General features: G+C 38.2%; 1 protein-coding gene across 7 annotated transcripts in view; it reads right to left on the reverse strand.

Moving 5' to 3' along the window:
• The window catches only part of PLA2R1 (phospholipase A2 receptor 1), a 116,097-nt gene that overhangs the window by 31,547 nt on the left and 72,152 nt on the right, over nt 1-12,398 (reverse strand). For all 7 annotated transcript variants that reach the window (XR_010410165.1, XM_045868780.3, XM_064586606.1 and 4 more), the window contains 6 exons: nt 8,847-9,049; nt 6,987-7,132; nt 3,676-3,760; nt 1,337-1,469; nt 725-760; nt 74-231 (listed from right to left, as the gene is read on the reverse strand). Coding sequence is in view for 6 of the 7 variants with exons in the window: in XM_045868780.3 (XP_045724736.1) it covers nt 74-231; nt 725-760; nt 1,337-1,469; nt 3,676-3,760; nt 6,987-7,132; nt 8,847-9,049 (761 nt within the window). In the remaining variant the exon portion in view is untranslated. The remainder of the gene's footprint in view (nt 1-73; nt 232-724; nt 761-1,336; nt 1,470-3,675; nt 3,761-6,986; nt 7,133-8,846; nt 9,050-12,398) is intronic.

The raw sequence follows: 12,398 nt of genomic DNA on the forward strand, positions 1-12,398 counted from the left end.
AAAAAAAAATCCCCCCAATGACAGAAGAAGGAGCTAAGCTCTGAATTTCTCATGATTAATTGTATTCAAATACCGCTCTTATTTTGCTGTGGATAAATTCTTGCTCATGTGCAGAATGAATTGTGAGAAGATCACCACGCAGCCAGCCACAGACAAACTCAAAGGAGGGCCATTCCGCAGCATAGGTATGAAAAAGGTACTCCGCATCCTGGTAAAAGAGCCAGGGAGCATCTGAAAGACAACAAAACCAAAAAAACAAAAACCAGTGCAAATGATGCAAAAGCCATTGACTGATGTGATGCAGACTGAAACAGGATATGCTATGATTGACGCCAAATTTGTAATTTGGTCACTTAGCATTAAAGAAAAGTGTATGTGTGTGTGTGCGTGTGATATACATAAATAAGTATATTTACACACACATAACTAAGTATATAATTTGCTTATTTTTCTTGGTTTATCTCATCTAAGAAAACTTCATTTGCATTGCAAGGTCTGGGATAAATGCATATTTTAAAATCACGTGTCACGAAAACAGTGTTATTATATTAATCTTTAATCATTTAATGAATTTATTAATTTGACCATTAATTAGTTAATTTGAACAAATTAGTTCTAGATTGACATAAGAAAAGAGAGGCTCGATTGGAGGACTGTAGTAATACAGTAATGGTATATAATGGCACGTAATTAGAAATTCAAGAATTGCCAGGATAGTTCTTACCATACTGGTACCAGGGTGGAATCTTGGGTCTCACATCTGCAAAGTGAAAGCAAACCATCTTGAGTGACCTTTCTTCACAAGTGCACCATCTCTGAATTACTTCAGCTCTAAACACGGTATTTTGTACTCTGCTTTTTAAGAGACCATTTAAAAACCAGGTACTTTGTGCTGTTTGAAATATGGTTAGTTCTCATACTTGAAGAGGAGGCTTAAGACAGGCCTCTGATTAAAGAAGGAAGGATGCGAACGCTTGTCAAGGGCCTACTGTGTGTCACAGTGTTAGGTGCTTTCACTTACTCATTTGACAAGTAATTTTGTTTGCTTGTAAAGTCACAGTGACATTTCTTCCAGGTTGTACTCGAAAAATACCATATTCCACAATAGAGTTGGTTATCCTCATTTCCTATTAACTAAATTAGCATACTGCCCTGGTGTCACCTTTTCTCATTCCCCTATGAGGCATTCTTTGCTGTACAGTTTGGTTCGCGCGATGGTTGTTGGTACTGTAGTCCGGGATGTTTAAATTTTAGACCTCTATAACTCTTCGCTTGGAAAAGTGCTGTAGATTATTAGAAAGCAAACAGATAGTAAAGATCTTATTAATATTTTTACCTCTTGGAATTTTGCATATCCATTCACGTTTGGAACTGCAGTGCAAGGACAGCAATGTCTTATTTGCCTTATAAACAGCACAATTTCTTGCATCTTCTCCAAAATAAGTATTGTCTAAAAATGAAGAGACAACCTGCAGCAGATGAAGTTCGTTATTTCTTAACGATGATCCCCCACAAAAAGTTTCAAAAGCTCAAAAGAAGCATCTCTGTAAATAAATCACAATAGACTTCTGGAGGAAGCTTAAGAAATGTCTGGATAAGACTGCAGTTAAAGGTTGTTCCACATTGGTGAAGAACAAGCTAACCAAACTAGCATTTTTCCTTAAAGATGCTTTTTTTCTTAAAAAGAGGCAAGCTACTCCTTTCTCCAGAAGGAACAGATGAGATGTAAGCTCCCTTTTGAACTTGCGCTATTGTCTCACTGGCCACAACAGGCTAGCCCTGGGACCCTGGGTACGCTTCTGAAAGGCTCTGACCTGTCACATTTGGGTCTTATCTGTGATGCAGATTCTTTTGCATATACATTAAGCTTTTAGTCTTTAATCACTGAATTCTAAGTTATCCCTCGCTTTAATTGGGAAACTCCAACGCTTTCCATGAATGGTCATGTAAGGCGAATGTTAAATAAAAATTTGATCTTCTCAATGATTTAATGGCTACCTAACAGAAGAGTGGATGGACCACAGGTAAAACTGGAGTAAAACTTTGGGAAAAAGAGGATGTTTGAAACATTTATACTCCTCTTCAAACACGTACACAATCATACAACTCCTCTAACTTAAAAATATGTAAGCTCAGATTCAGACAATTGTGGGAGTTTGAATATTTGTTTTGTCCAGTAGGGAGTGGTAGGGAGGAACTCCATGTGCTGCCTCATGGCTTTATTTCATTTATTCTGAACCAAACTGTCTATTCCTCTCTATCACTAATAAGATTGTTTCACTAAAACAAAAGGAAGCATTCTCAGCCTCTACATATCACATTTCATTTTCCAGGTGCCACACTGACATTAACCACCCAACTATGCCATGTGGTGACTGCCATTTATGCAGCAGGTGGACCCTGCTAAGTTCCTTCCGTTCTCTGGGCCTCAGTTTCTTTGATAGCAAAATAGATGGATGGGGTGGGTGATCTCTAAGGTCTCTTCTTACTCTCTGGTCCTGATACTCTTCTCAGAGAAGCAGTACAGAGGTGGAAATGTTTCATATATTCATATATATATATATATGTGTGTGTGTGTGTGTGTGTGTTGTATGTTTAACTAGCATGTCATTGTTTTTGTTTTCCACATATAGTTTTCCACAGATGCTTTCCTTGCCACAAATTTTCTCTAGTGGGACTAAAGATCATTTTTCTCTATGGATCTTTACTATTTCAAAGTTGGGCTGCTGCTATTTTGCCAACTAGGAGACATTATAACATCATGGCTCTGGAGGCAGACAACCTGTGTACAGATCCTGGCTCTCTTATGCATTATTTTAGGCAAACTAAGCATTCTAATAACCACTGCACTGAGTCATTATAAGGGTGAAATGAGATCATGCAGCAATGCATTTAACCCATGTCTGCAATATAATCCGGGCTCAATAAATAGGAGCTGCGTTAAGTGCTCACTGCAGGCTCTTGCTAGCCTCTTATTTCACAGGTGTAACTGAATACATTGATTTTGCATGTGCCTTCAGATGGATCTCATTTCAATCTGGGATACTGCTTCCATTTTTCCCTATCATCTTGAGGAAAATAGGAGAATTCCTCATTGAACCTGAAAAAAAAATGTAATAGTGAGTTCCTTCTTTCCTTCACAGAGGTTTTTACAAGTATGAGGCTGAAAGAAAAGCAAGGTTTTTTTTCCAACCGAATAACTTGCTCTGGTTGAGAAGGAGATGGTATTTCTAAGGCTGGCACTTCTGTCCTTTTAGAGATAAACCAGAATGGTTCTTTTCATCGTGATCTGGACAAGGGTCCCACATTCCTATAATTAGGTACTAAGCTAGAGAGGGAAAGTGGAGTAAAGAGAGCTTAATATTATTTTAAACAATAGTTGCTTCTTTCTCAAGACTCTTCACATGGGAGATAGTTTGGGGTGGTTTTTGGAGATTTTGATTCCTTTCCAGGATGAGATCCTACAGCTGGCCTCAGAACTATGTGGCTTGTGAAGTTTTCCCCGGACTTTGCAAAAATAACTTATGGTACCAAGATCTGGTGCAGTTTTTGATCTGAGTCTGAGTCACAGGAAATACGGTCATTATTTTCAGGTTCTCTTGGTTGGTTGACCAAGGTGTTCCAGGGCCCCCTGTTTTGAATTCATTTCCTTGCCTTCAGTTTGGAAAAACTTACAGGAGTCCCATCAGACCACTCCCAAGAGCCAGCATTCAGTGGATTTCTTTTATTAAATCCAATCCAGAACTGCCTTTCTTCTGTCCTGTGAAGAGAAAAAACAAAGACTTGGCTCTTCCTATTGAATTCACAACATAATGTAATAGGTCCAAGAAATATTTTAAAGTATTTATGTGCACAGGAAAACAGCTGATACTCCTGGCAGGATAGATCAAGTCAGCAAACATTTATTAACATTTCCTATATGCAAAACCTGAGCTATGAGATGAATGTAGAGAAGATTAGCCTGGCTTCCTATTTCTCTTGGCTTGTATGGTGTGCTTGCTGGTGACATGCAGTTGAGGGAAAAGTTAACCCATATTGAGAACACTGCTTTCTCATATTCATTAGAAATGGCAACATCTTTCAAGTAGGATAAGAACACACGAAATCAAGTTGGTATGAAATTTTGGAATGTCTTTTCCCTAGAGGACTTTTTACTACTTTACTATGTATTTACCACTTCCCTATGCTTTGATTTTTTGCTTTTTTGTCAAATGTTCATGTTCTTTGGAGGTTAATTACCACTACCTCCTTTAATAAAAGGTACACAGCAGATTTGGGGTTTTGTTTTTTCAGAGCCCAACATAAATAATTTCATAGCAAATCAGTCCAAGGCACAGTAGATTCACTTCAGCAGTCACCACTGGGTTAGACTTGGCGAGAATCCCCACAGAGAACCATCTTTCCTCCAATTAGGCAGAGGACAAATACATCAAACCACAGAGTACTCAATAAATCAACCAATAAAGTCTAATTGTACAACAAACCATCTCACTAAGATAATTTTCTAAGAATAATTTGGAGAATTAAAGATTTAAAAGATTCAGAAGTCGTGACAGATGCTTTATTTTTGTTACTGCAGTGAAGCAAGCCTATTCTGAAGCATCCCCTTCTCAGATATGTGAGCTATTGTGCCTGAACGATACAAATGAAAGTAAAATGTGTCTTAGAAATCTGTGAGATCATTGTGGCCTGGTTGGTGACTGCCCTGATTACAATTTACAATTCACAAGGTTGTGGAGGGGGAGGATGCTGCCTTAAGGTTAAGCCAGGTACCTTAACATCAATGACGTAGGCTGGGAATTCATATCACTCGCCTGCCTTGAGAACTTTTTATTCCTTTACTTACTGAATTCAGAGTTCTACATTTTTCCTGAAATGTACTGGATCCTAGATGGTACTAATTTTCTCTTCATCAATTTCCTATAATTTTGTACTTTTTAATAATATAATAAATAATAAAATAGAAATTAAAAAACAGTGCCATAAGAAGGACAAGCATGTATGCTACTATGAGAACTGGTTTATTTGCTATAATCAAGCATGAGATTTTGTTAAACCCCCTGGCAGTCTGGATACAAAGTAAAATTATATAGCTTTTCTGATGAAGTGCTAAAGATTAACAATTTGATAGATGCTTGGCTTTAAATTTCACAAGAAATTTCAAGTGTGAGAACTTATGACATAATGATATTTGATCTTACAGCAAATTTGGAAGTAGTTTGCATGTGGTTATTTCATATAGCAAACCTCACTATACCCAAGTATGAAAGGATGTTTTGCAAGGTGCTAAAGTCATGAAGAAAAGTTACAACTTAGAACAGTGTAGACTATCCCATATCCCCTGAATCTGTGGCCCCACACCAGACTTACAGTCCAATTAATTAGGAAGCTTCTTGAAATTTTCTTCAGTTTCAGAGAATCTGACTCAGCAGCTCTGATGTGAGGCCAGACGGCTCCGTGTCAAAAGGTGTCCCAAGTAAGTGTGAGAACCAGTCAGATTTGGGAAACACAGTTTAGGTCAGCATTTCCCACAGGGACTAGCAGTTCCATGGGATGTTGATAAGTGTCCTCAAAAAAAGAGGTTTGTGGCTGAAGAAAATGCTTCCTTCCAGAAGGAATTGGCAAATTTCCAAGTTTGTGCTTTGTTTTGCCAACATATTTGACTCTTACCCCAACAGTACTCTATGAGACTCACATTGGGAGATGTTGTCAAAGGCTCCTACCATTAAGGTCATTACTGTAGATGCTAGAGATGAATAATTTGGTAGATATTGCATATTAATATTCTTTTGGAGTGTCCCAAAGGAAAACTATGGGGAAGGCCAGGATTGTCCTCAAAAAATAGTTTTGGATTTTCTCTGTAATTCAGGCAAGCATTTCATTGAGACTCCAGATTTCCAGAGCTTGGAACATAGTACCTGGAGTTAACATTTGTTTTTATGAAATAAATGTATGGAGCCATGGAGCCATACTGCTTTCTCAGGGGCAGGATTTTTGTCTATTTTGTTTATTGCATTCTCCAGCCAGCTATGCATATTAAAGTACCCCTCCCATAGAAGATATTCCAAAAATGTATGCTAACTGATAAGAATATTTTAGAGAAAGAGGCCAATGGATGAAAAAACTCACTAAAAAAGAACATAATAGCTGTCTTCAAGTATTCAAAAATAGAGTCGACTTGACCTGTATGGCTCTGGCTTACTAGAAAGTTGATCTTTGAAATCAGCCTCCAACAATGGAATGGGCTTTCTCCCAAATAAGGAGCACTCTGAAAGGAATTGTGCAGATAGTAGGTGACCACAGGAGGGAATTTTTGCATTGGGTAAAATAGAGCACAAGCCTTTTATGTTTCTTCAAATTTAAATTAAATTGATTTTCTAACCATGTAATTCAAGATTCTGAAACTTACAAGCTGGATACTGACAAGTGAATACCTGTTTCCTCAAATGTAAAATTAGGACGTGGATTGGAATTTTTTTTTTTTCAATCAGTGTGACTTTTTTTTTCCCCCCAAACAAAATCTTACATGGACTCCTAATCTGTACAAAATAAGCAGAAGTGGAGCTGGTGGGAGCTACTCTGGTGAGTCAGTGATGGAACTAGGGCCTCTGCCCACTTGGTCCCCTCCCTAGTCTTGGGGTTCCAGGACTCTCAGGATCCTCAGACAACACTTTGAAAATCATGGGGTTAGATAATTTGAGTTTGGCCGAAGAGCTCTGAAATTCTGATTTGAGGTATACAGAAAAGATTTCAGATATCAAAACGATTGCCACTTTGTTCTTTGTTTTATGGAATGAGAACTTGGTGCAATATAAATATAAAACTATATGTGTATATTTTTCTTTCACAACTAGTAGCTAGCTGGTTTTAGGCTTAAGACAAATACTTGAGATTTTAAACAAATATTTGGGATGCTCATCCCTAATAAGTCATTACTGGGAAACAGAAAATTTGATTGCATTTTTTCAAAATTAACAGGTATTTACCTATTAAATTTTGAATGTAAAAGCTCATTCACAAAATTCTCTTCCTCAATATGGGCAAAGCTTGCAAGGTGAGCTCCAAATTCTTCACAAAATGCTTCTGCTTCTCTCCATGTTCTTTTCATCAGGACTTTTTCACTATGAAATACCTGATTTAGTAGGAGAAAAAAAAGTTGACACTATCATGGATAAGGTGAGGCTGTTTAATTCTGGACAAGAAAATAACAGTAATATAATTGTCATTATTCTATAGTAGAAGCTTGACCCAGTAGGGAGAAATAACATTTATTGAACTAGAATGTGTCTATTCATCTAAAACTATTATCTCATTTTATTCTCACAACAAATTCATGAGGAGGATATAATGAGCTCAGTTTTATAAATAAACTCCTTGAGAACTCTTTTTTTTTCTTCTAAACTTCCTGTAACTGGCATATACTTGTCCCTTAATAAATGTTTGTTAAGAGATGTGGACAGTCAGGCTAAAAGAGGTTATAAATTTCTGGTCACACAGCTACAAATAGGCAGAGCTAGGATTAGATCTGGTACTCCTTGCTTCAAGAGCCCATGAATTCCTATCCCACCAGATTGCCTTCTGACAAATTAGAATTGGCTGAATGATCATGAATCTGGCTGACCCATGGCAGAAAATGAGAAATGAGATCTGGGACCTAGGGCAGGTATATTACTAAGGTCTTTGGGTCTTAGCTGTGCCTAAATTCTCTGCTGTTTCTTAGCTGTCCTCACAGTAGCAGGAAGACGTCAGTAAATGGAGAGTCTACTTCTGACTCTATTTAGGATCAAGGGTGAGGGTCCAAAAACATAGAACTCCATATCGTAGGCCTCTGTGCCCTCCTCGTTTTTAACTGCCTGACATTATGCCAGAGTCTCTAGTGCCAGGAAGGCACCCTGCGGCCAGGCTTCACCAGACTCTGATTTGCTGAGACCAGAATGAATAGCTGTGGGCCACAGCACAGCCTTTCCATCTTTTAAATTATATGTCAAAACTCACCTCTGGGAACCTTTTCTTGAATCACTTAAAATTCATCAATCCCACCACCATGCCCATCAAACACACCATACATTTGTTGACATGTCAGGGTAATATATAGTAGAAAAGGCACTGGACTGGGGGGCCCAAGACCAGGGATTTATTCCAACTCTGTTAATAAATAATTGTGATCTTGGGCAAATCACTTCATCTTGCTGCCTCTGTTTGCTAATTTCTAAAGTTTAACTTATTGCTTTGTGAGGTCACTGTTACCCGATGAATTTAATGTAGGGTTGTATATGTGTACATTAAACTGAATGCATTCACAGATGTTTCATGACAAGAAGATTGTAGGTACTGATTTACATCTAGGATCTAAAGCTGATATGCAAAAAGACATTTCTTCACACATTTTTTCACACATATATATACACACACACATATGTATCAACTGTATGTATTAATTTGTTTGACCCTCAGGTGTCCGGCAAGTTGCAAAAGCTATTTTTAGCAGCAGAATGGTATTATTCCATAATAAAGACTTTATTCATTTTCTTACAAACTATGGAATTGTACCATTTCAATACCCGGTGAGCATCTGCCTTGTTCATTTGATATTATGCAATAAGAACAACATTGACTGGGGCCTTGATATCAATCTTCAAGAAGAGGCCTTCAGTATCACCAGGGATATGTCAGTCTTTTGACTTAAAATTATTTTGGAATATAACTGAAAAGACAGAGACAGTCAACAAATATTAAGTACCCGCTGTGTGCCAGGCACTGTTCTGGAGTAAGGGAATTTGGGATACGTGGACAAAACTGAAACAATGTTGGTCCCATTGAGAATGCCTAGGTACCCTTGGCATCACCTTGAAGCAGCTGGCCAAGCCAGGCTCTGATTCCCAGTCCAAGTAGCAGGGGTGAAAGGGCCATCTCTCTTCCTGCTCCGTTTTCTCCTGTTTTCCCACTGGTTGCTTACACAGGGACATTGCCTTAAAGTGTCTGCAGTCCTTCACTTCCCAGCGACCAGGTGGACTCCTTCCTCGCATGACAACACAGCCACCATTGTAGCCTAAAAGCAGAAAACAACACTTTTTAATATACTAGAATGACTAGAACATTTTGTTCTTAGAAAACAGGTCTTTAGAGTGTTGCACAATTAACATCTCATAATGAAGTGCCCACATAAGAACAATAAGGATGAAAACGAATGCTTAATAGGACTATCTCATTTCTCTTCCTTTCATCTTTAGAGAAAAGAATAGAAGACGGAAAAGTGAGGGAAGACAGCCTGTGAAGACTGGAATTTGGACATTTGGAGCTCAGATGGCAAATGATAGGAAACTAGGCACTGTTCAACCTGGGACGGAAATATCCTCAATATTCAATCAAATGCCAACATTCCTCTACTTTCAATTACTGAGCTTTTTTTTTTTTAACTGTGCAGAGAAAAATTTAGCCCACCATTTACTGAGCACTTACTCAGTATACTGTGCTTTGAAACCCCATTGTAAAAAATCAACAATGAAAAATGCATAGTGCTTATCCTCTGAGAAATAGATTTGACAGGGAAGATACATAAATGATGGATTCAAGGCAGATTGCAAGGTACATAATAGAAAGCCAAACTCTCCATGGGAGAGTGGAGAGAATGAGATAAATTCTGTATGTGGTGAAGCTCTGGGGGCAGGAATAAGGGCAGACATTAAGGAAAAGGGAAAGACCATCTAGTTCTGGATGAAGCTCTATTCTTTTGTGTATGCTTGAACATATTGGAAAATGAACCATATTTTTCCATAGAAAGAATTTCTATGTTAAGATGCTCATTTGTCATCAAATATATACAACTCATAGGACAGCTAAAAAATACACCTCAAATTTCAGTGAATAGTAGAAAACAATCCCACTCCAAAAGTAGAATACAAATTGAGTAAGAATGAACCTTTTTTCTTGAAGCCAAAGTGATCATTCATTTATCTAAATCAAATTCAACAACAACAAAATTGTGCATCTATATCTACATACCAGGCTAGTCTGTATATTAGCTGCTAGAGATAGAAGGACAAAACAAACAAAACCCAACTCTTATTTTAGCACAGAAGAGGCACAGATACAATTGCACTGAACATAATGTGTGACGTACTATACCAAAGGAGAGTTCAGATTTCTGTGGGATATTCCAGAAGGGGTGATGGAGTCTGCCTCAGGATGTCAGTAAAGGATTTGCAGGAAGTGACATTTGACCTGAATTTTGAAGGATGAAAAGGAGAAAAGAGTTTTCAAGGGGTGCTGGTAAAAAAAAGCAAGCGATTATAGATGGAAGACTCTTACGATTCTGACGACTCTGGACCTAAAGGCACCTTAAAAAATATAGTCACTTGGTACTAAATATTTGTCTTGCTTAATTTCCTTCACAAGGAATGGATTCAATTTTTTTTTTTTTAAATACAGAGCAACTGGCTTTACCTTGTCTGCAATGGGTGGTTATTTTATGGTCATAGAAAGACTAAAGAGATGGGGAGTGAGAAGAAAGAAGACAGAAGAAGACATACAAAGAGCCTCTCCTAAAAGGATGGAAGAGTTTGTGCAAAAAGAGAAAGAATAGGGAGGCTAAAGAACCAGTGTTTGTGTCTTCAACAATCCTGAGCTCACACCCCATGTTAGACACCAGGCATCACGGCCATCCACAATAGGGTCACAGTCCTGTGCGTGTGTGCATGCTGATTTGTCAAAGAGACCCACAATGGTGAAAGTGACCAGTAGTAAACAGGAAAGCATGACTAGTATGACTTGTATAGAAGAAAAGGAAGTCGAGAGAGAGAGTTGGTCCATACAAAGGCCATCAGTCAGCTCCATTGGCCAGAACAGCTAGTTAGTGTTAAAGCTGAATGAATGATTTGGGGCCATGCAGAGGGGAAAGAGTACAGTATGTAACTGCAACCTGCCAGGAATGGAGCTTTGCAATCCTGTTCAATGTAATTTTGGAATGCAACTCACAATCTAGCTGGTCATGAACAATAGAGGAGATGCTACGTACTCTGTGTGATGAGATTCTAATGAAATTGAACTGTGGAAATCCACATGGAAGCCCCAAATGTAATATTGCTAATGGAGTTTCTTTAGTTGAAAGAGCAGGGTAAACATGCACTCCCTCTCAATGCCTCCATCCTTCCTTCCCCAGCAGCCTTTGACTTGGAGCCTGAAGTTTGGAGTTCTAGTGTCAGCACAAATATTTAGTAACTCAAAACTCAAACAGGTTAATTAATCACAAAAATGTGGGGATAACAATTCCTTTTCTTCTCACTGGTTTTCATGAAGATCAAATAGAATAAAAACACCCTGAAAGATAGGAAGGGCTAAAACCAGCCCTAAGATGTTGTTTCTATTCTTATTTTGACTCTTCATTACAAAAGCTGGGATTTTGTGGCAGGAGTTCTGCCTGCACGTTCAAAGAATTTTTAAAAAGCTCGAATCAGCAAGTTTAAAATGTAGTATACTTTTTTTTGTTGGTCTTGCATTTTGTCTTACTTTTTCACATCAGACAATGATTAAATAGCTCTGGTTTTAGATACTATAGATACTCAACTCATCTTCATTAGTGGAGAAGGAGATGTTTGTGAACTGCTATGAAGATGAAAAGTGCTGTAGGAGTGTTATTGGTATTCTAAAGTGGTTAGCTTAATGGAACATTTGACCCAAATTTTAGAATCTCAGCCCCAAAGAAGCAGTAAAGCGGTGTAATAAAGGGAGACTGGGCTAAGGGAGATATAAACCGAATTTATAATCCTATATTGTGGTATGCTTGCAAAAGCCAAATAATAAAGGTAGGTGTGGGAAAGAGTGGAGGGAGTTTTTCCTCCCTGAGAAATTATTCTCAAATTCAATTAACTCATTTCCCATTGGAGAAGAAAAACCATCATCCTATTCCTCAGTGATGACTCTCACATTTAAACTGATTCTCCTTACCTGCCTTACCCTCTCTCTATCCCCCTTCACTCTCTCCATCAAACATGAACGGGATAACTTTAGGTCAATTAAGACATTCCAATTCACTATTCTAGTCCTTTCCATTTGGCAAAGCTATCTAACCATATAAATTGAACTGAGCTGGGAAAACCTCCATCTTTTACCTCTCTGGTCAAATACCTGAAAGTAGACAAATGAAATCTATTTGTGGCCTCAAGGTAGCAGGGAACTGTAGCCAGGCCTTCAATTATTTTACTTGAGTCTGTCTAGTTATTTTCCCATCCTGCAATAACCCTTTCACATCCTTACTTCTTAGGCCCTGTGCCCTACCCACCCTCCTTCTCTGTCATTTTTTTCCTTCTTCATGGAGAAAAGTGATACTATGGGGGTAGCTTCTGTGGAATGCTCTGTATCTGCCTGATACTGTATTAGGCATTTTATACGGTCTTTATATG

This window comes from Mirounga angustirostris, unplaced genomic scaffold (genome assembly GCF_029215605.1).
Source record: "Mirounga angustirostris isolate CCGP_5_RB_7025 unplaced genomic scaffold, mMirAng1.0.hap1 SCAF_3, whole genome shotgun sequence".
Lineage (NCBI taxonomy): Eukaryota > Metazoa > Chordata > Mammalia > Carnivora > Phocidae > Mirounga > Mirounga angustirostris.